We start from the raw sequence: 26025 nt of genomic DNA on the forward strand, positions 1-26025 counted from the left end.
TAAAAATTAAATCAAGATTTATTAAAACTAAAGTGTGCAATTTGATGACAATAACATTGGCAGATGTGCAATGTACATTCAAGTATTTTTGGTTAGACATGATATTTCATAATACTCACACAGCATTTATGTAGTTCCAGTTAAAAATAGATCTTCCTGCGTGACCCTAGTCTAGTCTTTAGATGTTTTTATATAGATGTTGTCCAAACAGTACAGCAAGACATGACCAAAAACTGCACATAATGCAGTGTTGATAATCAATATATTAGTGAAGATGATTTTTTGATGACTTTTTCCTAATGCGAAATACTGTCAAATCTTATTGTATCCCTGACAATTTCTCTACTCACAACAGTGTCACATGTCTATAAGTGTTTTAACCTGGTCTTCTCCATTTTCACCCACTCTTCAATGAGCTGGGATTCTGTCTTCCTGGCCTTGATTACTGACCCTGGATCAGCGTCATTTGACCCTCTACAAATAAAAATATGCATATAAACAATTACATTTTCTTAAAGATGTTTTAAAAAGTACTTTACCTAAATGCATTATATACCTCAGATCCAGGTGATGAGCTCCTCCTGAAATGTTGATGGCCACTAAAGATGAACTCAGGGACTTCCTCACCTGAAAATAAAATGACAAAAATATGCAATAACCGAACTTTTTACTTGTAAATATACAAATCTGGATTTTTGATACATTATCAGCTTTTTTTTACTGGTAAATGGTCACATTCTTAAACTGTATAGCACTTTTCACCACTCAAAGCACCTTGCATCAAGGGACCACTCACCCATTCACACACACATTCATACACCAGTGTACACAGACACTTAGGGCGAGGTGGGCGAAGTGTCTTGCCCAAAGACACAAAAGCAGCATTAATTGGTGGGAGCTGGAATCACACTGGTAACTTGTGGGTCAGTGGATCTGACTGCTGATGTTTATGTTGAGAGCAGGATTCAAACTGCCAACATTCGGATCAGTGGACAAACACTGTTCCCTTGGTGAAGTTTGTGTCTAATAGCCTGCTTTACTGTCCACATAATAATGAATGTGAAAATGTTACTCTTTTTTTACATAAATTCATTATTTTACAAACATACCCCTCCATTTGCCCATGGGTCCAGATCTCCATTAGAGAAAATGATGTTACTGGCCGTGAATAAATCTGGACAAAAACACACAGAAAAACACAATATAAATAAACACTAGTTTATCATGAAATTTAAACATAAATTTAATATTAACGGCCCTGTAGCTGATATCTGAGCAAAATTTGTTTTGGTTGCAATACAGATATATTGTACGAGGTCATGCTATCTGATCTAGCAGTGTTTAATTGTCCGATAATCGGGAAGTGCAGTGTTAGCATGCTTAGTGTTAAAATTAACGCCAAGGCAAAACGCAGCGTGTAATTAGGATGTTTAGAATGCAAAAGGGAAGTGAGGAATAACCTTGGACCACTGCAAACCATTTAAAATGAACTGTTCTGTTTTTTACATTTCATTACATTATAAGTAAAAATAAGGCACAGTGCCTTTAATAAACAGGCGAGTATAGAACAAAAAAATAACAATAAACAAAAAAAGATAAAAGTCGAAAACCTCGTACCATCTCCCCAGAAGTGTACTTTGAGCCAGTTTGGGCGTGGGACCACCCCCCAGCGCTTGGTGCAGTAGCTCTCCCTGTCCTCCTCAGTGAAAAACATCGGGGGGAACATGTCTGTGACGTTGTTGCTCTCAAAACAGAGGTCGATCTCAGTACAAGCCTGAGGGAGATAAATATTATTAGAAAATACAAAATATGCCATCAAACGTAACACTGATAAAAAATAAATTCAAATTCTGAAATATTTAAATAAACCTTCTAAACACGCCTAGCCACAGGGCCGGGCTGGTACTTAAGAGATAGAGCTGGGTAGTCGTCAGTTACAGTTACTAATTGAGTAACTTTTTAAAGAAGCTTTTTAGAGTACTTTTTTAGCAAATTTTTACTCCTACTTGAGTAATATTTTTATTGAGGTAGCAGTACTCTTACTTGACCAAGTTTTGGTTACTCTTCCCAGTGTAAGCAAGTCAACAAGTGAGTTTATGTTAATGATATCTGCATCAAGTATTTTGATGTAATGATCTACTCAACATATCTTGGAAATATCATATGGACTTCATCTGTAAAAAGAGAGAGAAAATATATTTTCTCTGTGGCATCAGGTCTTTTGGGGCTTGGGGTCTGTCATCCTCAGTGTGCTGCAGTACTGCAATGCTATATGGTACAGCTGCCTCTCAGTCACTGCAAAATCTGGACTGACTTAATTAAAATATGTTCAAAGATTGTGGGCCAACCCCTAGACGGACTCTTTGAGGCCGCACCATAATAACACCATGACATTGGACAAAAACATCATGCAGCCATGTCCCCAAACAGTCCTTCATACATCAGTCTATACCAGTGGTTCTTAACCTTGTTGGAGGTACTGAACCCCACCAATTTCATATGCACATTCACCGAACCCTAGTTTATTGAATTTTTTTTTTCCAAATTCAAGACATATGGATGTTTTACTGCTGCACAAAATGAACTGTGCATTAACATCACTGTGTTCAAAGAATAAAACCAATACAATGCATGAACTCACAACAAATTACATACATACCTTTTTACAAAGACATGACCTTTTTTAATTCTACCACACTGAAATTATTAAAATTTTTAACCTTATGTATTTCAACAATGAACTTATGGTATTTATGCTATTTATTATTTTTTACATTTTAACACACCCATCACCTAATTTCCATCACGCTACAGGGTTGGCAACCTTTAACACGCAAAGAGCCATTTGGACCCAGTTTCCACAGAAAATAAAACACTGGGATCCGCAAATACTTTTTGACATCTAAAATGAAGATAACATAGTACATAATTATAATAATAATGCAACAGAATAATGTAGGTTTTATTTTCATGGACAAGTCTTCTACACGTGGCAGATAAATATGGCAAAAATAAGTGCATAAAAAATACAACTCACCAAACCGCTGCATCAGAGGGAGCCCTGCACTTGTGTCTTTGGGATGAGGTGGACCCATCGAGGAGATGAGAGACAATGACACCCGCAGTGTGATTATGTCTAGTCTGCTCTGCAGTTTCTTTCAAAAAACTCTAAAGGCTTATCTTTTAATCCCAGGTGCTTAGTCTCCATGTGCCAAAGTAGTTTTGAAGGTTTCATTGCCTCATTTGCTTTTACCGCATGTTACGCAGAGCAGACTCTGCACGCGAGAGTCACCTGTAGCGACAAACCCAGATTTAAGTAGGACTCCTGGTATTGTCTCTTAAATTTAACTTCCTTTTTCTTGGAGGTCATAGTCTCCTCTTCTGGCTCCTCAGTTGTCCTTTTCCCCTTTGTTAAAAGCTCTCCACAGACTTTTGTTTTGGCTCATTTTCACTCGCTTGTGGCTCTACTTTTGGGCAGCATGACTGATGTGTTATACGTGAAAGGTCATCGCTGAGACAAGAGCAGATCTAGCACAGATATAATAAACTTGTTACTACATCAAATAGATTTCTGTGGCGATTTCCTAGCAGGATTTTCATTATACATCTACAGACAAGCTTTTTAACGCGTCATGAGGGAGTTACGTCCTCCTGATCCTCCTGCTCCTGCGCACAGCGTCTGAAAATCAGGGCGGTGTCTTTACGCAGGACTGTGAGCTGTGTCTGTGAGGCGTGAGCAGTGTTCAAACGGCTCATTTAAGTTGAGCAGGTACTTCGATGGACACATCAAAGGGTACATTTGTTGAATTGGGCCAACGTCTGGAGACGCTCGCAGTCCGCTAATCATATGAGTCGGGTGCGTGTTTTGACCTCCGCCGAACCCCTGAGACTGACTCACCGAACCCCTAGGGTTCGATCGAACCCAGGTTAAGAATCACTGGTCTATACTGAAGCTGAATGAGGAGCTTCATCCCATAAAATCATGTGATGCCATGATGGGAGCAGAAGAGGGTCTTTGTTTGTCCTGTGTGTTTTTGTCTGTGTGTAATGTCCTTGTATTGTTTATGTGACCGAGTTGCTGTTTCTTTGCAAAACAAATTTCAGATCAGTCAAGTATTATTTAAAATGTCGACTATATGAAATGATTTGAACATCTGTGTTTCTTGCACTGCTCTTGATATGATGTGATGTACCTGATAGTCCCAGGCCATACTGTTGAAGCCCAGGCCACAGCCAGTGGGGTCCGCACACTCCACAAACAGTTTGTACAGGTTGAAACATGTCAGCTCTCCAGTGGAGTTGTACACTATTCCTGGAGGAGATATGAACACATCAGTTATTTGACATTGAGATTATACATGTTTCAGTTGTTGCTGCTCCCATCTTGTGGTAAAGAGCATAATAACTTATGAGTATTTTAACAAATTTTAAATTGCAATAATATGGAAATTTTACCTGCAGTATTTCTCAGGTTAGTGAGCAGGTCTGGTCCACTCAGCATGGTGTCACAGCCCACCTAAAAAGAAAAATACAAATATATATATATATATATATATATATATATTAAATGGGTGTTTTTGATTGAACACATATCTTGAGCAGTGCCTTTTTGTGGGTGCACAGTACCTTGACTGGGTTTGCTGGCATATCCCCCATAAAGTGCGTGCTGTAGGGGTAGTCTAACATGGCCATGAGGGTGAAGGCGTTTCGGAGCAGCCCGTTCAACTGGTGCACGTCCTGGGGAGAGGAGGGGGCCTTGCACAGGGCAAACTTCTCCTTAATTAAGCTATAATCTGAGGAAAGAAATTTAGATTAGATGTAAAAGAAGACAGTAATTCTTAGTGTCAACAGTTGTGATTGTTCAGAAATTTAATGATAGAAAGTCTATATAGCTTTTTAATTGATTGAATGAACATGTGTTCTAAAAAAAGACGACCAATGTATTTTAAATTGGGATTTCAGATACCAGGAGTTACACCAAAAGCAAATTGTACAGTGAAGAGGTCAAAAAATTGAAAGAGCAGCTCTTTTTTTTTTGTAGATTTAAAAAAAATTGTCAGACAATAAAAATATGATTTCCAAAATACATTAATGATGATGAAGCTGACATTAAAGGGATTAATCATGCAGTCATGAAAAACTCTTTTCCTGTTATATTATTGAATACAATTTCACGGAAATTATAAGAAGTTTCTAGTTCCCCTTTTCAGAAACACAATTAACACAGTCTGTATTGAGGTTCTTCAAATCTCTGCTTTCTTGTGGCCTTTGTTTTGGTAACTTTCTATTCCAATTGTTTATTGTTAATAAAATCTATTATAATTGAGCCAATATGGTTTAGCAACATTTGTGCTATGCTATAATGTTTTATGCTTAACTTTCCTTTTGCCATTATGCTTTTCTGTTTCCATTGTACTGTAGGTTATAGTGATTTTAATATGACTACCGTTTAATACAGATGTCTTACTTGACACAAAACTATCCCGTTACCTATGCTTGGGGCAAGCACAAAGAGTACAACTGATTATAATTATCCTAGATGAGAAAAAGTGTGAAAAGTCATTGAATTATTGACTTGACAGACCAATGTATGTATGCTGTCGAATATATAGTAGAGATTCTCTCTCTACGTGCATCATTTTTCAAACACACAAAAGCAAAAAAAAAAACTAGACACTCCCTGACACAAAGAAGTTAATAATAATAATAATACATTTTATTTATAACGCACTTTACATTTGAACAACAAATCTCAAAGTGCTACAGTGCAAAAAAAGACATTAAAAACAAGTTTTCATATTTATGCATTAATTTGATATTTTGTAGTCAAAATGTAACAACAGACCCTGCATATGTGGACAAAAATGCACAAATAAAGTAGCTCTGCGATTGTTAATTAGTAAAGGTGGCTGGAAGAATGGCTGGAAACCCCTGTTCTCATTCATAACTTTAACATTTAGCACACTAGATGAATTTATCCTTCACACGTTACCTTGTCTTTCGGCTAGTTCCTTGAGCTGTCCAAAAGCTCCTCTCACAGCATCACTGCACTCTGGGCTAATGTTCTGGAAATCCTACACACAAATACACAAAAGCTTTAAAAAAAAAAATCATATCAACTAATACATTACATCAGCATAATTAACCATTTAAACTCACTGCTGTAACATCTCTAAAAAACTGCCGGGGATCTCCTAGACCCGCTGTTGACAGGATGGGGGCACTAGCAGCCAAAGCACCTGCCACAATATTGGGATATTTTAGCCTCATGTAGACGGACAGCATTCCTCCGTAACTGCAGAAAAGAAGCGAAAGTGTCACAGATGCATGACACTGATGGTGTTACAATACCAGGAAGAAGCCGCAAAATTAGAAAAATAATCCTAACAACATGCAATAGGAGAAGCGTTTTTGCAAATAAAACAGCATGATTTTTATCTCTGTAACTGTCCATGACTCAGTCTATCCTCTGGTATTTTATTTCCAAAACACCAACAGTAGGACTACATGATGTGAGAAAAATGTATAGCAATATTTTAATTAGTATACTTTTTGACACAATAAGTTCAGTTATATTCAACAATACATGCCTTGATGATACTAGCATAACTGTGTCGACATAAGAACTTCACAGACTAAACCATAGATCTAAAGGACTTAATGAGGAAAATTATGACTAAAGATTCACTTCTTTGTGTTGTTGCAATATATTCATTTTCTTTATTTTGATTATTTCTCTAGCTATTTTTGTGTATAAGACACAGTTTACTGGTTTAGTCTTAGTTTAATTCTGGGATAATCCTGGCTTAGATCCAGTTGGTAACAGTCTAGTCCTAGTTTGATGCTAGTTCAGTACTGCAATGGCAATTTTACAGCACAATCTTGGTAAAGTATTTTGGGGTTTTTTTTTTTATCTAATATAACATTATAACATAACTGAAATAGATCTAGTTTTGTGGATATTTTGTGCAACCACAAACTGTTAAAAGTGGTGCCACAATGTGCACTTTTTGGGCCCAGATGCCTAGACCTCCCAAAAATCTGACCCTTATGAAAATTTTGTTGAATTTGCCGAGTTACACCGATAGCAAACTGTACAGTGAAAAAGTCATAAAAATATGTTTTCTTTTTTATGGCAATTTGGTGTTGTCAGAATATTGAGACTAGTTGCATGTGATACAGTACCTGCCCCCAAACACGATGACGGGACAGTCTGAGGCCACCAGCTCCTGCTTGAGCTCAGTGATCATGACTGCATAATCAGCCAGAGCCTGCTCCACTGTCAGCAGCCCCACCTCTGGGATGTGAAACGAGTCTTCTCCAAAGGGCAGAGACTTACCATAGTATCTCTGAAACAAAGGAGATTAATGTCATTCAGTTTAAAAATATATGTCATGTTTGTACTGAAACAAGTACTGGTGATACACCATTAAAAAAATCTGTACAGTATTTGTCTAGACATTGGAAATTGCAATACAATGTTAATGTTTAAAGCATAATTCATTTATTGTGGCTTAAAGATGCCCTATGTAACTTTTCTGGGTGAGGGTCTATCACATGCTTGCCTCAATTAAGATTGCCATTGCGTTGCCTTGCGTTCCACAGTTTGGCATTAAACGTATCTATTTCTAAAGACAAAAGCAAGTGAAACTACTCAAAAAATATCAGTATTTGAATACATGCCTAACAGAGAAGTTTATCAAAGGGAAAGACTGTGAGGCACATTTTGCCCATTGTTGACTTTAATATACAGCCTGGACGTGGATATTAGATATACATCTGTGTCCTTGATTTGCATTTAAGAAACTCAAAGTGTTGTATTTTCAATGGTAGAATGAATAATTTTCCTTGTGTTTCAGTTTGAGGCAAAACCATAGTGGATTATTCAGTGACACCTCATAGAAATAGATGTCAGTCCTTATTGACTTTTTAAGTGAGCGCACAAATAACACAACCCTATTAATTTTCCCAAAAGGAGACTAGGACCACTCCCTGGAACTTTTCTTGCATCTACTAATGCCAAATGACATTTCTTTTGTAAATTTTTAATGAATGAAATGAATTCCCAACAAAAACATACACAGAATAAAAAACATTCCCACCATCCTAATGGTGACTCCAGATCATTCTGGAAGGCCCATCTTCAGAGGTTATGGGACGAGTGTAAATCAGAGGAAAGATTTCCTTAATTGCAAAGAGTCTAAAAACAAACAGGACTTGAGGGACAATTACAAGCAGAAACTGTCCCTTTTTGACAAACATTTCAGAATTTATAAATGTATAGATTTTTAAAAGGCCAAGCATTGAAAATAGATCATTCCCAAACAAACAACCCACAACAATTTTGGAAAATGATAGATCAGGTGGGGCCTCAAAAAGCTAAGCAAAGTCAAATGGAAGTTATTTTAGATAATGGTGATGTGGAATTAAGCAAAGAAAATAAGAAAGAAAAAATGTAAATAGGAATATGATTATTCAAATCTCTATGCTGGGGGATTGTCTTCCTCTGATTTAGATTTTATTTTTAGAGCGATTTCAGTAAAAATGAAAGTTTTCTGTCAAATATGCTCCTAAAAATAGCCTTGGAGGAGAAGAGTAGAGTAGAAGAAATTCCAAATGAAGTATTAAACTATCCACAAGTTTTGAATGTTTGTTTATTTAATCTTTGTTTTGAATGTGGTATTGTCCCCTCAACATGGTATAAATCAATGAGCAGGAATCAAGAATTGTTGGTTGCCCATCTGTGCACAGGAATTCTTCCCTTGGCTTTATAAAGTGTGAGGTTTTCTCAACCCTCTGAAGAAGACAGACTCTGTAGTTTGTGCAAGGGGAGGGAGAAATGGAAAGTGAAGCTCATTTTTGTTGTATTGTCCTTTTTATGATGAATTTATAAATCCTTTATTTGATGAAATATTCACCCAATGCCCTGATATATTCTGGTGTAACCATGACAACAAGATGAAATGGTTTAATTCTAATGTTTATAAGTGGGATAATTTCTTTGTAAAGCTTGGAAGAAGCGGCTAAGATGTTTATTTAAATGAGTCCATTTGTGTTTGGAGCACACATGTCTAGCAAGACAGGAGCAGCAAGACATTTCTGTAACCACAGTCGCCTTGGGGCAGGCTGAGGGAAACATGGCTGTCAAACTGCACATATTCAAACATACTGGAGAGGGGCAATACAAGATGATATCAAAATGTGCAAAATTAGAATGTTCAACAAACTGTGTATCAATGTTTTAAAATAGTTGATAGAAAAATATACAAAAGAAAAAAAACTTGCAGTGTTCTCAAAAGTATAAGTTCTGCAGTTTTATCATTAATTTAAGAGCAGTTTGAGCAATACATTGACCTCAAACCACGACAACTAAATGTGTGTAAAACTTAATCACATTCAGACTGATTACGTAACGATGCAGTCTGGTCTATATGATTTATTACAGTCATGAGCACTACAGCTGGTACTGTCAATGTGTCACTACTTCCTCCTATTTTCTTGAGTCATATGATCCGAAAACCTACACATTTAAAAGCCAGAATGAGACCCAATAGTCACACACGTTTTTAAATCAATCTAGTGTTACACAGTTTAAATAAGGAAATATTGCTGCTTTCTTACATGTTCTGCAAAGATGACCAAGGCACCTTGCTGAGCTGCCAGTTCAATGATGAATCCAGAGTTCAGGGCAAACTCCCAGATGTCTCCTTCATTACCGGTGTAAAAGAATATAGGGCCATAGCCTGTCTTCCAGTATTTATCTAGACAAATAAGGACACAATGAGATTAGTAATATAATAAATATGTCATAAATTAAAAAGAATTCCTGTATATTATTGTACCTGTGATGAGATAGCGTTGTTGGAATGACCCATTGCCCATGCTGTTGAAGTTAAAGTGGTCCAGGATTTGGGTGAAGTATTTCTCTGTAAACTGTGGATCTGTGCTGGAAAGGCCTACTTGATGCTGTTTAGACTGAAAACATAAAAAGGAAAATACATGTATTTATGGACACATGGGTGTGCTAGCTAATATAACACAATATAAAAAAAATCAAACAATCAATAATCTTGACATAACTTCTGTCACATGAGAAGACTTTGAATGATCAGACGAAGCACGGGATTAAACACTGACATTACAATTATTACCTTAATCAAACTGTGAAATGGTAAAGCGTCCAGCCCCACAGTAAAACAAATAACGAGGGTAGCCGCTAAAATGTCTAAAATCCTACTCATTTTGGACGAAAGTTGTTAAAACAGTTGAAGCAGAAGAACAGATCGGTTTAAAGATCATAACTGCGCATGCGTCAGTCCTATGTGTCACATGACCAATGTTGTGCTCTGGTGTGCCTTTAAAAGCCTAGTTTATATGAGTTTAAGTTGCTTATAAATAACTTTTGACAGTTTATGTTATCTTATTAGCTTATAGCATAGACCTTTCTAACTGTATGACGTAATTTTTGCTTAACATGATTTATAAATTGACTACAATGCTGTTAAAATTAATTACTGTTATGTTAATTAAAATATATATTATACTAGGCCTAAGTAACCTTTTTTTTTTAAAACTTTATTAATAGATTAAACAGGCAATGTTGGTATGCATAAAAATAAACATCTACTTGAATTAATACTACTATTACTATTACTATTACTTCTTCTAAGTCTCGTATATACCCAAACATATACAATGAACACTTACACACATTTTTACATTAATTGAGTCAAAGTATGTTTAATTTTAGTCAACCAGCACACCATATAGGCTAGAATTTGTTCTGCTATTATTAAAAGTTGTTATTTTTAGTTGTTGTTGTTTTTTTGTTTTTTTTAATGCTATCTTTAATGTTCCGTTAGATGTATTGTTGTAACCCTTTGTTGAGCTTCAATCTGAAGGTTGTGTTAATTCCTGCTATAATTCGCAGCACCTGTCTCTGTATTTGCTTCTTGTCAGAGTGAAAGCTGAGCCAGCCGCTCGTGCACCTGCCTGTCTCACCTGACGTGGATGGAGCGCTTCCGGGTTCGAGCTGAGGGGCGGAGTCTGTGAGCCACACTTCCCTATAAATCCTTATTGTTTTAGAGAGAGACGCGCGCGTTGGATATTGACTGAAGACTGAAGACACATAACATAACGGACAATAGTAAAAGGTAGGGACACGTTGATAATGCAAAGTAAATGTAAAGTTTAAAGTAGTTGTACCATATTTTGTTGCTTGAAAATTGCTTACAGAGTTACAACTGATTTGAATATAGATTTTACTATCTTCTCCATATACTTAAAGAGGCGGTGCAATTGCCCAAGGATTTTCTTTAGATAAGAACAATCTGAAATATCTAGTCTTAATTTGGGTTGTCAATAGTAGATACTAATCAGATACTAATCTTGTATAAGTAGCCCGCATAGACTAGTATACGCCCATAGACCACTGTGGAATTTACCTAGACAACTGAGGGATTACACAGTTATAAGGCCACATGGTAATATAAATGAAAATACTATGATTTATTGTTGAAAATTACATTCTTTTGTCTTAAGAAAAATGGTATACTACTGGTCTGTACTGTGGAGGCTATCAAATCTATTGCTTAGAATCAAAATTGAGTTTAAAATTTTAGTATAGGACTAAACATGGGGTATCAGCATTTCAGTTTTATGCAGCTAAACCTAAAACAGGTTTAGCTGCTGTTAGCTTCTTGAAGGTGTGAGACAGGTCTCTACTTTGACAATGTTTAAATACAGTCAAAATAGTTCTGTTTAGCTGTGCATATGATTGATAGGTTTATTTTGCGCTTTTCCCCTTTAATGTTAATTTTATGATTATTTGTGATTATTTATGTCTTTCTTATTCTGTAAAGCACTTTGAATTACCTTGCGTATGGATTGTGCTATACAAATAAACTTACCTTGCCTTGCCTATAGTGACAACTCTAGTCTCAATAAATAGGCTAGTACATTGCTTACATATATGGAAACGTACACATCTTTATTACTATATTATAAGTGCAGTGTTTTCTCAAAAAAAATGCTTTACTTCAAAATCTTTAACATATTTGGAGTAGTTTGTTACTGTATCTTAATATTTTCTGTGTCCGTATAAACTGCAAGTTGCACTCTCCAGCTCAGTAACCAGCAACAGTCATTAGAGTAATTACTATATACTGTATAATAGTATAGCACAGTGGCACTACAATAATATGACAGATCTGTGGAGCCACTAGCAAAAACGGTAGTGAAAAAAGTACAAGTAGTAGGTATGGGAGTAATGAGAAAATAGCAGTTAACAGCTGTGAAAGTGACCATTGAATAGCCTGAAATAGACTGTTTTTTCACTATGTAATACAAACAGCTTTAGTTTTCTAGACTCCTTATGTGCATTTCTTTACATACATGGTTAGGCTAAATACTATATCAAGTTATTGTTCAGTATATGTTAGATGGAATAATCATTTTTGGAGGGTAATATTTATTGTGTGTACTTTTTCTTAGTACTAGTGAGGAATATTTAGTTATTTTCCTGTTCTACAATAAGATTTGAGCTGTAGAGGATGGAATAAATAACTTCTATGAGTCATTATAGATAAAAGCTAACTACTCAAGTGTTTCATTCTGTTATTTATGTACTGCAGGTCATGTTTTTTAGCAATATTGTACATTTCAAAATCATTTTTTGGGATAATCCTGCTTTAGTGTTAATCTTTAAATAAGTTCCAATATTACCATTTATCGTATAATATTATCATTTATCATCTAAATTTTCTTCTGCAATATATTGTACTTCAAAATGTGTTATTGTGACAGGTCTATACATTTAGAATTTTTTACTGGTGTTATGTAGCCCTGGTATTGAGCTATTTTCCATGCAGAACAATTTCATACAGAATACATTTTTGATTTTATTTCCTTATTACATTTACTTAACTTCATGTGATTGACCTTAATCTGAGTAATGCTCTTGTTTTTACTTATGATGTGGTCAGAATTTCATGTTTAATTTTGAGATGTTCAGTGTTTTGTATGTATGTATGCATGTATTAGGGTTGTCAAAAGTTACTAATCGATAGTAAAATTAGTATCAAAACTAGATTACACAGATATAAGGTCACATGGAAATATAAAAGAAAGTACTACCATTTAAGTAGTACCATTTAATGTTGAAAATCACATTCTATTACCTGAGTGTTTTTTTATTGCATTGGTATTGAGTATTTTTCGTAGAATTGAAATCAAGTTTGATTGTATTGTGAGTATGTATATAGATAGTTTTGTATTGTATTGTATTGTATTGTATTTTTATGTATCTATTTATTTACGTGATATTTATGTTGTATATTTTCTGTTTCCTCCAGAATGCTGTACACAGACTTCCTCCAGCTGTGGGCCTCCTCCGTACAGAAGGTGGATACTCAGGACTGGCAGGGCTGTGTGTCTACTCTGGAGCAGATAACAGAGCCCACAGCCCGCACGCTCTTCAACATGGCCTCTGCCTACCTGGCTCTGGGACGGCCCGAGCTGGCACTGAATGTATGAGTACTCTCTATCCTCTGTTGTTATAATAATTAGAAAAATTAAAATTAAAATATTATACCTTTTGAATATTGACATGTGCTAACTAAGTCCTTCTAATCAGGACGGAATCATTTGCCTCAAACCCATAACATTTAGGGTTCAGTTATGTTCATGTGACATCACAATTTTCAAATGTCCCCATCATTTTAAATGCAGTCCCATAGGTCAAAATTCTATGTCAAAATGCACAATTGCTTAAAAAGTGGTGGCACAAAGATTGTTGGCAGTTGAAATAACGTCATGTTATTGCATGTCACGTGCATAACCTTAATATGGCAAATTTGTGGACCTATTGGAAAAAGTTTAACATTTGGTAATTTTCCATTTGGATATTTCTTTCAAAAACAGTTAATTTTCCATAAAACTATGTAGGTTTCAGCCCTCCATTTGAGATTATGATCTTAAACAATAAAAATTGACATGATCACAGAATGTAAAACATAAATGTTTTTCAGGCTTTGGACTTGGCTCTTGTGAAGGATGAGCACCTAGCTGTTGGCTTCTTTCAGAGATCAACTGTGATGATGCTGTTGGACAGGTACAGTAGCATTGTGCATTGATTTGACTATGTAGAGTTTATGTAGGGTTTAAAACCCTTCAGGTTGCAAGATAAACATGCTTGTTTTAGTTCATTGGCATGAAAAGCTATGCAAGTGTTATGTAATATTTAGTCTCATGCATTTTAGCTCCAATAGAGCATAAATTATATTTCAGGCTTACATGACAAAAGCTATAATCAATGTACAAAAGTAGAAAATGAAAATTTAGTTCTGTCAACTGGACAAACGTTTTAGAGTGAAGACATTTCACTGCTTCCAAGTGGCTTCTTTAGTTCTGTTCAGATTACTGGTGGAGGACTGCCTTATATCTATTATGTCCCACTAGCAATCTGACAGAACCATGAATCATATTTGGAGGACTAAGGGATTACATAGACAGTATTAATAACATGCAAGAAAGCAACCACATAATTTCTGTTTTGCAATTTATTCTATAACAAAAAAATATGTATTATTATTATTTATTATTTTAAATTTTATTATTATATTAGTTTTATTATTATTATTTTATCTTTTGCATGTTGGCCAGGCTGGAGGAGGCTCTGTCAGACTGTATCTGGGCTCAGAAACACATGAGAGGAAACCCTGTCATTGACTACAAACAGCTGGGACTCAGGTTCAAGCTTTACAGCTGGCAGGTCAGGACCCTTTAACGTCCCGTAATAATATGAAGGGAGACATACAATACATACAATACATCCTTGGATTGCACCTTTTTACGTAGAATAGAGCTCAGAGCTCAGAGCTGTCAGTCAGAGCAGAGATGGCAGGTGAGGTTTCATACACACCTGCAGCAAACAAAGACTTATTGAGGACACAGGTTACACGTTGCATTTTTCTCAAGGCTCAGAGCTCCTCAAAGATACAACTCAAGACGGACATGGCAGAACAATTTGTGAAGAATATGACAATTCTTTAGAATACAAAAAAGCTGTCATTTGGATGTAAAAAAAATAAAGTTTCCAGGTTTATCATTATACATTATACAAAGCATAGGAAATAACTTGTTATAAAGATAACTCTACTATGAAGTCACAGCTTATGTAAAGCAGTTGGTCCTATAAATGTCATGTTAGTGGTTCAGTATTATCTCTGGCAGGTGCAATTTATTGTGTCCTCGAGCACGACACTTCACCCACCTTGAAAGTTTTGTGTGAGTGAATGGTGGTGATGGTTAGAGAGGCCAATGGCACAAATTGTCTGAAATGTGCAGGTAATGTGAGTGTGTGTCTTGCTCATGGGCCCAGTGACAGAATGCATTATGTACGTGTTGTACTGCTGACTCTTTCGTTGGTGGGCATACATTTTTCCATCTGCATACAGTAGTATGCACTGTACTTCATATATTGATGTTATTTTTATTTAATTTGCAGCATAGTTGTCAGTTAAAATGATTCATAGGACACATTGATAAAATGCTGAGTTCATGCATGTACACATATGACTAGGGTTGGTATTTTCCTCCATATTTTTTCTTTTTTTAAATTCAATCAGATTTTTTTCTTTTCAAAAACAAAATAAATATGTGATTTAGTATTGATTTTATGAACATAAACAAGACAGACATTTAATCAGTGCTATTTAACACAAAAATAACAATTTATTCCTCCAAAGTTGCTCCAAACCACATGCTTTTACTGAGTCTACATCATGTCTAAACAGGCATCCAGTCAGGACCAAACCAGCACAAACGTAAACACAACCATATTTTGTATATCCAAATGACAATAAAGTCTTTCTAAGTTGAAGTCTAGTTACACTGATTTGCAAGGCACTCACTATGTTTATTAATTACAGTGTTATACTAATATGGTGTGTTTTGTTTCCAGGTTTTGTATAACGCAGCAGTGGTCTACACTCGTATGGGACACTGGGACCAGGCACAGGAGGTGCTGGAGACAGTGTCCAGAGAGAGTACAGGGGGGAAGGGACCTAACATCGAGAAGGCTATGAACAATGTAAAGGTAGCTCTTAAAAACAAACCACCCATAAGCCACTTCAACATTTGTGTTTAGCTTGTTACCAATTGATGGCTAAAAACTGGTGTGTAACAATATTCAAATGTAGACACTTTACCCTTTACAGTGTTCACAGTGGGAAGGTGTAAGGTGGTGGTTATTTTGATTAGATTGAATTTATCTAGTTATGCATTAAACAATTGAAATATGCACTCAGTTTAGGTCTGGTTAGGGACCGGATTAAAGTGGGACTAACTCAACACATATACTCCGCCTACAACTGCATTTCAAATAGGCCATGTCCCAATTCGACGGTGGGACACTTCGAAGTACCGTTCGATGTATCTGGCCAATGAAGGTTACTCCTCTATGTACCCTCGTCGGCTGCAAAGGCCGTGCCGAAATGGGGTAGCCCTATGCCAGAGCGTACGTCAACCGCTGTCTATGCTCTTACATTACACATCTTACGCTATGTCGCCTAGCAACCGTGCCAGCTGCCGTCTAATGATCTGTACGGCTGTTGACCCATGATCTAAAGCTGTAAAATGGACACTTATTCTTTATTATTTCATAAAAGAGCCAAGGTGTCGTCATCACAGCCGTTTATTTCTGTTTAGATGAATGAAATAATGAATTAATCTTTCCCTTTGAATATCAATAGACAAATATAATGTTCAAGGTGATTTTTTTGACAATTGTAGCTAGTATTTAAAAACTTTAAGAAAATATACATAAGAAGTCACGCACTGTGCACAAATTGGGACACGGCCATAGAGCTGCTAAACTGGCCAGTACCTGGTAATCTAAAGAAGTCAAGTCAAGGGGGAGGAGAAGCGGGGTCTGAGATATAAGGACCAGTGTGATTGGTTCAACACTTCAGACTCTGCCCCAGGTGTTTGTAATCAGAAACACCTGGATTTAATCAGGACAGAGGCACGTGACGTCAGCAACTAGTGGAGACTGCAGTGGCCAGAGCCAGCGCAAACTTAGATTTAGATGCTTTGACCAGAAAGCTGCAAATGTACCTAGTTTGCACTATAGTTGCCAAAAATTACTTGGAACAGTAGATAATGCCAATAAAACACCATATACACAGTTTAGTATTGGAAAAAAGTGGATTTAGTGTTTAGTTCCATTTTAGCTGCTATGAGTTTACAGTAAACTGGACTAAACCAGGACTAGAACCAATCACACTTCACTAAACCAAATTAAAACAGGAAAAAAGTAAAGTCCTGGAAAAGCCCTTTGAATAGAACTATCTGGACTGCCAAAAATTATGTATAATAACTATTACATTTTGGTGGATTTTATTGTTTGTTTTTGTTTTTTTAGTGAACATTCTCCAGCAATGAACCTAGTGTGACAAAAAGAGTCATATAATTTACCACTTGAAAAAAGTGGTCTTTTACAAACAATAAAAATGAGACGAAACAATTGGGTTTATTTGCAAAGGCTAGTGGTCAAATTCAGAGTATGATGACCTGATTTGATGAGACATATTATGAATATTACACTACCCAACTTTGTTTACTACTTTCTACAGTAAATATCTTCAAATATATGAAGCAAGATATATGGAATTATGTAGCCAATGAAACAAGTTTTGAGTTATTTTGAGTTTATTTTTTTGTTGTTTGTTGCTGTGTCCATTCATAGTTTTGAATCTACATTGTAAATAATCATGGATATAAAGAAAAATAAATAAATGAAAGTGTGTCCAGACTTTTGACCGGTGGTGTATATATGGATATAACAAAAGCTAATTCTCCATAAAGTGAATCATTCTGATGTTTTTATGTATGTGTTTTGTGACAGAGGGGAGAGGTTCTGGCTCCACTGCTGATCCCTGAAGGAGTGGTGTTTCAACCCAACAAATGTGAAGTCGACCAGCTAAAAGAAAGGGACTTCCTAGGACAAGCTAAGGTACAATTGACAAAAAAATACATAAATAATGAATAGAAGTATCGTTTTGTAATGATAAAATTACATTCAATATTTACAATACTGCAGGTAATTTCATCCATGATCCCCAATGATGACTTTGGAGGATTTGAACCATTGAGACAACAGGTACAAATAGAACACAGTTATTTATTGTATAATATTTTTGGCTTATGTAATTTTGCTTTCTCTTCTGTTTGTTTAGAAACTTGGATTTTATGAACCCAAAGGGGAAGGTGCCCAGTGAGTATTTCATCTCAAAGTCATTAGAATTGCTTAATGGTCCTACTGTGCAAATCGACTCTTTGTTATTGTTTATCTTTTAATGTTGATCCTTGTATACGTCTTTTTGTGAGTTCTCAAATATCCTTCATTTTACAGATAATCAACTATTGCCTATATTTTACTCATGAAAGGTGCATGAGTCCGTCACTTGCTTGTCTCCATGGGCATGTTACTGCTTTCCCTGGAATGTTCCACAGTATGAAAGTAAACTTGTTTATCTCCATGGAGACAAGCAAGTGAAGTGACTCCACTAGAGCAAGTCAGATCTGTGGAGAGATGACCTTGCTCACAGTAATGCGTGAATTTCCATTGTATTTCTGAAGCAATATAAATCAACTGAATAAATACCAGGGAAATACGTGTGGATCATTGGAGATTTATTTTGTTACAATCATGTGATCATATTGCTTTACTTTCCCAGAGACTCTCGGTACATGCAAGTGAAAGCCCCGTACATGTCACGTGGTGCAGGACAGCTCACAGTTCCAGGGGGCGCTTTAGTGTTCCTGTTCGGCGAGGAGGACAAAGATGGAATGACCTCAGTTATTTATGACGGACAGGTGAGCTATTTTTTGTTGTTGTATCTATGAAAAGAATTATAATATTGATGATGGGGGGACAGTTGCTCAGTTTGTAGATTGTTTCTCCACTGATCCAAAGAGTGGTGGTTTGAATCCTGCTCTCAACATAAACATGACATCTTTGGTTGAGCAGTTGGATCCACTGACCCACAGGTTGGCAGTGCGACTCCAGCTACGCCAGTGTCTGTGTACATTGATGTATGAATGTGTGTGTGTGTGTGTAAATGGCTGAGTGGTTCCCTGATGTAAAGTGCTTTAAGTGCCTTGAAGGTGGAAAAGCGCTATATAAAAATGTGGCCATTTACAGTATGCTTCTAAAATAAATACCACCTTTACTGCAATACTATGTCCGATTATACTATATGTCCATGCCATTTCCTTTTCTTCCAGAGAGGACTTCTGCCTGTGTCCTTGCTGGAGCCTGTGGATGTCAGGTCAATCAAAGGCAAAAGGAACAGTGTAATGTAATCCTTCAGTTCAAATGTGTTATCAATGGGCAGAGAGGGCTCAGCATGGGATATATTTTTCCAATTTTGTACTCATCTCCTCCAGTAGTTCAAATACTATCCCATTGAGAGAGCTCAAATCATGTAGGGAAGACATATGGGATATTTTTTTAGGGTTATTCTCGTCTCCTTGCTTTGTGGTATTTTTTGCTTATTAGTACATGTATTTATTTACAGAGGATCCCGAACGGCATCCCTCTTCCTCCCGAACTCAAGCCCCCTGCACGTCCACAGGTCACACCCAGCCCTGTGCCGCCTCCTAGAGGTAAAAAGAAAAAATAATAATAATTACTCAAAGCATTTATTCAATTATAGGTGTTTTATTGCAAAAACAACACAATTTGTCCTGTAACTTGGCTTGGTGGCATCTTGCTTGTCCCCATGGAGAGTTTAATGCCATTTTGTCAAACATTTTAGGCATGTAAAATCTCTATGGAGAAGAGCAGAAAAAGTCAAAGAAAAATTTCATAATGCATCTTTAAGATTTTATTCTTGATGGTAACTAAGGTTAACTGTAGTCTAATATTTTACTTAAATTTCAAGTGCTTGTAAGTCTTATCATTTCACCAAATGATGTAGGTCTCCAAAATGTGAATGTTTTTCACAAAATACATTTTAATTGTTATTATTTGTGCAACTTTTTGCATCCCACCATTCAGAACCCACTCCTCCGCATTCTTTCATCTCTGCCACAATAGCTCTGCTACCAGACCCTGCACCTATTATGCTGGCAGAAAATTCACACATCCAGGTAATAATACTATTAGCTATGCCATAACAGCCTCTTTTCTAGTGGCATGGGTGGCCTTGGAGCGGGTCTGTGTGGTGCGGCTCCCTCCAGCCAAGTTTTATTTCCATGCCCCGGGCACGGCTCCGGGTCCAGGGACATGGCTCTGCTACGTGAGACACTGACATCACCCAAACATAACTCATGCTTTCTTACTAAATAAAATCTAAATCATGTTTGAATTATACTCGTAAGTGTATAGCTGATTTCAGAGATTCACAAAAACATGTTTTTTTGGCAAGTTTGTGGCACTGTGAGACAAGGCTAAAGCTAGCATAAACACAAACTTCTTACAGTTTATTGTCAGCTTTTTCTGCATTTATTTCACTTTCCTTCTCCTTCTTTTATGTAATGCATTGGGTTTTGCTCAAGGTGCATTATGCACTGGAAATATAATGTGATTGATCTCTGTGTACATTGTTGTATGAATGTGTGTAAATGGGTGGGTGGTTTCTTGAGGTAAAGCGCTTTGAAAGCCTTGAAGGTAAAAACGCCATATAAATGTGAACATTTACATGAGAGCTCAGAAAATTTCAGTTTTCACCTATCCCCTAACTACCTGATCAGGGTTATTCATAGCCAGTAGCCATCTTTCAAACGTAACGCATAAAACTAATTCTGATGCTTGCTACAGTGAATTTTACCATGAAGAGGTGGGATCTCTCAGTTCTGCAGTTTGGAAGTCAGGAAGTCAATGGACTGCTTTCTATTTTGAAGTCATTTTAACAGTATTGCAGTTTACAATAAAACATAATATGTCTCCTTTAATATTCAAATTTTTCTTATTTCCCCGCCAGGCCCCAGAGGCAGGTTCGGTGCAGGTAAAAGTCCACTTCACCCAGACCCTGTCCCTGTCTATGCCTCTGGACTCCTCGTACGAGGAGCTGAAGGAGAGCATCGCACGGACACTGGGCCAGACACCATCAGAGATACGCCTTAGGTACTGACACCTCCACATGGCAACAAAATAATTATAACTACATAAAAGAAAATGGCTAAACTTTATAATAACTGTTGTTGTTATTAAGCATGACGATTTACCGTATTTCATTCCTAATGAACAAATAGTTTACTACATAAAACTTAGTACATAATTATACTGTGTAAGGACAAAGTAGATATTTTAACCTGTAAAACTCTAACGTTAGCTCTCACAAACCCTTTGGCGCATCTTTAATATCCACATGTATTCATTTTTGAGCACTAGCAAGACTTTAAAACAGCTTTTTATCAACAGCAAAGTGAAACTAACGAGGTCCGCCCAAGCCACAGCCAATCAGAGCATTGTTTTCAGCACTCACTTCAGGGTTGATGATAAATTAAAAATATCTTTATCATTACACACAGACAGCACACAGTGGTCTCATTTTGTCACAAAGTGCTGTTTTTACCTTATATAATTTACAAGGTTGTGTACCCCAGCTTTAAGTGTAAGGGGTTAGGGTTAGGAGTTAGGTTATTAAGTAGTTAGTAAGCCTATGTGTTCATTATGAATTAAGTCTCGCTTGTTATTACCCACTTTTCATTCAGGTGCAAACCTCAAGGCTCCTGTGCGCTGCTGCCTCTGGACCAGGATCAGGACTCGGGCTCTCCTCTGCTGGATCTGGCTCAGTCCGGAAGAGCCCATCTGTGGTGCCAGGTCTGGACTTAGCCAATTAAAGCCCTTAACATTATTAAGGATGCACTGAACTAGCTTTTTTCAGTTCAAATACCCATATTAATGCTTTGGCTTTGTCAAAAAACATATTTGGCAATGCCCCACATTAACTAGTACAGGGACTGAAAATAGCACTTTTTTAATTATAACACAGTTAAGTTATTACATAACTGCTTTGTTTAAATATAGGTTCATACATTATCACCCAATCTTACTTCAGTTTGTAGCCCAACTAGGATTTCAGCTAAACTGATACTTTGCAACTGATGCCAATATCAAAAAATTTGTATGAATTGGTGGGCAATTTTGACAAAAAATTAAATGTACACTACGTGACTTTCTGGAGGCAGCATGTCGCCTGCGTGATTTCATGGAAATAGAAAGTTGAAACCATACTTTGTACCATTCTCCATGGAGATAGATACATTTCATGCCATACTATGAAAGATTAGTCATAGGAACAACATTTCCATGGAAACAAGGAGGGGCCCCTCCTCTGGGCCACATAAGAGTCAGGTTTGTGGAGATGTAAGTCTGATCAGCGTAAGGATGCATGTTTTAAGTGCATTAAACACAACCAAATTTTATTATTATTTATTATTATTTGAGTGTATTATTGGCAAAAAATATATAAATAATATTCAGACAATATTATGTAAATCCAAAAGAAATGTCTTTTTGAAAACATTTTGAAATGATGATGATGTTGAATTGAATTGATGTTTTTTTTTCCGTTTTAATTTTTAACCAACTCATTTTGTGGCATTTTTACTATTAACAAAAAACTCAATAGTCAAATTTTACACATCTTCAAAACAGTATTTACCCGTCTATTCAGTCTTCCCATCTCTACCAGTATCAGTTTTGATGTTCATCAATCACACTGGAGTTGCCACAGCTGCCGTGGACACAGTGATGGAAATGTGGCTGTTATTCCATGTCAGTGGCACAGCTGGCCATCATACAATCACACTAAAAGTTCCATTATCAAGATAGGTAAATTGTCTTGCTCAAGGGAAACTGCCAACCTTGTATGCATCCACTTATGAAATGCTGTATCTGTTATGTTACAACTGTCAACATATATTTGAAATCAAGAAATGAGTGGAAATAACAAGTGTACGCTTTACTATTGTTATTTTAGAAAGAGGATCCACTGCAGAACCGTACGGTCCTGTACCAGATGGTGGCGCTGTACGACTACGCGGCGCAGGGCCCTGAGGACCTGGAGTTCAGCGAAGGAGACACCATTGATATCTTGAGTGAAGGTGAGGTGTCAGGAGATATTGATTGAGCATATAGATTATAATCAGACAGCCATGGTTATTTTTACAAGGACTTTGGCTATCCAGAAAGTGATATAAACGGTATTTAAAATATTTCATTTTTATTGAACATTGTGGACATTTATGACACTTGTATATGCTATTATTTTATACAAAAATACCATAGTTCTGTGCTAGCTGTAAGTATAATATCATAGTATTAATATTTTAATAAATCATGACATTTTTATATACCCCTTTTTCACCTTTCCTGATGATGTTTAGGTCAAGAGCGGAATTTGAACTGCCAACCTTTAGATTTAGTAGCTCAGCTGATAAAGTGTTCGCTCACTGTCACCCTACTGTAGTGATTTTTGTTTTCCTTACTATTCCTTACTTTCCTAACACATTCTAATTATACAGGGACAGTGCACAACAATACATTAACAAAGATAAAAGTCATAGGAGAGGTGCTGGTGCCAGGTTATAGCTAATTTACACCTGTAGTCCCTGAGTAGGTTGGTGTGAATACAGAAAATTCAGATTACCGTAATTAGAGATTCAGATCAGTATATAGATTAATTGACCACAAATAAATAAACACCTGGGTCAGATCATTTAAATATTGTTTTAAAATCAACATACATGTAAACACATACATTTTTACCCACTCCCCTTAACCCATCCATTCATCACTTCACACAACTTTAAGAGGGCAGAGTGGAGTTTTTCCGTCACTGTAATTCTAATGACAACTAGCATGCTAACAGCACACGTTCTTGATTCACAAAGGATAAAACTCCTTATAATTAGATGATAGTGATGTCATGAAGCAGTAGTTAACAACTACCTTTAAACTTTTGTTCAGTAGAGATTGGAAATAACAGTGCTGAAATGATCCAAATAATTCTTGTGAAGATGTTTGGGGTTTAAAAACACAGTGGTATTCCTGTATTACTACATTACATCACAAGGTGGAACAGATTGTTTTCCGTTTGAGAGAAGATGTCTGCCTAAATATGCTGGGTTTGTGAGTTAAACATGTGTGATTGAAATAACACAAACACAACTCCACGTCTGTTTGTGATGAGAAAACAACATTATAACATAGATCGGAGACTAGCGTAATATGGGACGTTTAATGTTAGACGTGGCCTATAAGGTAATGCTGCTAAAATGCATTGTGTCTGTCTGTGTTTGCAGTGAATGAGGAGTGGCTGGAGGGGCACTGTGCAGGGGACATTGGGATATTTCCAGGATGTTTCGCCTACAGAGAGAACACAAAGATGGTGCAGGACTAGCGGCTCTAAGGACCAAACCAACAGACACTGTTACTACAATCACTGGATTTGCCCTTCTTATATATCTATATGATCCATCGTGTGGTACTCAAGAGTATATTTAAATTAAACCTAAAGCTTATTTGAAATTCATCTTTGTGTGGAGTTTTACATTTTTAAGTGCATAATTTTTTGCAAAAATATATTCTAAAAGGTGTGATTCCAATTCTTATCCTGTTCTCATGTGATCTTTCTTTATCCTTTTAAATATGTATTATGTTTAGCACTTTTTTGTGGTCCACTAGTCAGTAGGCATGGGACGATACTGAAATTTGGTGTCATGATTATCATGGCCAAAATCATTGCGATTAATGATTATATCATGATGATTATTAAAGTTGCTGAGAGTTTTAAAACGTTATGGGTATGAAAAATGTTAATATTATAAATAAGTTCCATATTTAAATAACTGTTATAGTATTGTACATTGTTATAAGTGAAAACAACACTGATCTAGAAAAGATCATCAGAGAGAAGTAGCTTTTTTCCGCACATTCTGCTGCTATAATGGTGATTATCTCTTTTGGCGATTATCACGATTATATAAAATGTTACACGAACGATTATCATCAACCTTTTTTTTTTTCAAATAAAATTCCAAGCCAGTTAAATGTTAAATATTCCAGTCAAATTGAGGCTACCGGCATTTATTATAAGCAGTTTTCCTAAAAAGTTGGCTGTATTTTTCTGATGATTTTGAACTATAGATTTTGGCTTGGCTATTGATTACTAGGATAAGGAACCTGATCATTTTGGCAAACATTGTGACACAGGCCCTACACAAAGCCAGACACAGCCCTGCAATGGTTTAGGCTAAATGTACCAAGCATGTCCCATTCCATGTAATCAAAGCAGCACTTTATTAGTGGTGTGTTTTCAAATTGATCACATTTATATTTTGTGGCAAAATGAATATACGTTGTACGTTACACCGTTAACATTTTATTTACAATTAATGAGTTTCAAAAATAGGTACCTTAGAGCTACAACTGTTCCTTGATCCATCTGTCCATCTAACCAAGACAATATTAGTAGAATGTGTATATATGTATATGTGGGAGGCGAGCAAGGAAGGTCGTGAAAGTCACCATACACCCATCGTCAAACTCACACTGCACCCATCCCCAAACTCATACTACATCCCCTAACTCACACTGCACCTCCAAACTTACACTGCACCACTCAAACTCACGCTCCTCCCACCCCATGTTATACATTTTATCACATTATAAAGTTTAAAGGAGGCCATGCATCATGTGAACGCTCAAAACTTTCAGAATTCAATCACTGGGCTACAGAGGCTGCACTAGCACTGATTAATAATGGCTGCAGGTGCTGGGTTTACAATTCATTGTCAGAGACAGTTCTTGTAATGAACAACTGTAATTAACCTACTGTCATGATCCCTGTCTTGCTCTCCCTGCACCCTCGTCTCCCTCCTCCCTCACCTGCCTGTCTCCGGAGCTGGGCGGAATCCTGACTCCTCCCACGCGCACCTGCCTTCCATCTACGCAATCAACACCACCTGCCGTGGATAAGAGGGGTCTGGACGAGTCACTCGGGGCCGGAACGT

General features: G+C 36.6%; 2 protein-coding genes across 2 annotated transcripts; one reads left to right on the top strand and one right to left on the bottom strand.

The window, feature by feature from the left end:
• On the bottom strand, positions 1-10302 carry dpp7 (dipeptidyl-peptidase 7). Its single transcript, XM_033972327.2, has 13 exons — positions 10152-10302; positions 9843-9975; positions 9622-9761; positions 7186-7349; positions 6160-6295; positions 5993-6074; positions 4627-4793; positions 4456-4516; positions 4194-4312; positions 1618-1774; positions 1110-1174; positions 557-627; positions 1-474 (listed from the first exon to the last, which is right to left on the bottom strand). The coding sequence occupies exons 1-13, from the start codon at positions 10239-10241 to the stop codon at positions 366-368; spliced, it is 1494 nt and encodes a 497-aa protein (XP_033828218.1). The 5' UTR covers positions 10242-10302; the 3' UTR covers positions 1-365.
• A 768-nt stretch (positions 10303-11070) lies between these two features.
• On the top strand, positions 11071-24544 carry noxa1 (NADPH oxidase activator 1). Its single transcript, XM_033972560.2, has 16 exons — positions 11071-11153; positions 13353-13527; positions 14028-14110; positions 14662-14770; positions 15962-16096; positions 17906-18013; positions 18101-18160; positions 18237-18274; positions 18738-18876; positions 19288-19356; positions 19581-19668; positions 20063-20154; positions 20988-21130; positions 21721-21829; positions 22992-23115; positions 24316-24544. The coding sequence occupies exons 2-16, from the start codon at positions 13354-13356 to the stop codon at positions 24411-24413; spliced, it is 1569 nt and encodes a 522-aa protein (XP_033828451.1). The 5' UTR covers positions 11071-11153; position 13353; the 3' UTR covers positions 24414-24544.
• The last annotated feature ends 1481 nt before the right edge of the window (positions 24545-26025 follow it).

The sequence above is a fragment of the Periophthalmus magnuspinnatus genome, chromosome 9, assembly GCF_009829125.3.
Source record: "Periophthalmus magnuspinnatus isolate fPerMag1 chromosome 9, fPerMag1.2.pri, whole genome shotgun sequence".
Classification (NCBI taxonomy): domain Eukaryota; kingdom Metazoa; phylum Chordata; class Actinopteri; order Gobiiformes; family Gobiidae; genus Periophthalmus; species Periophthalmus magnuspinnatus.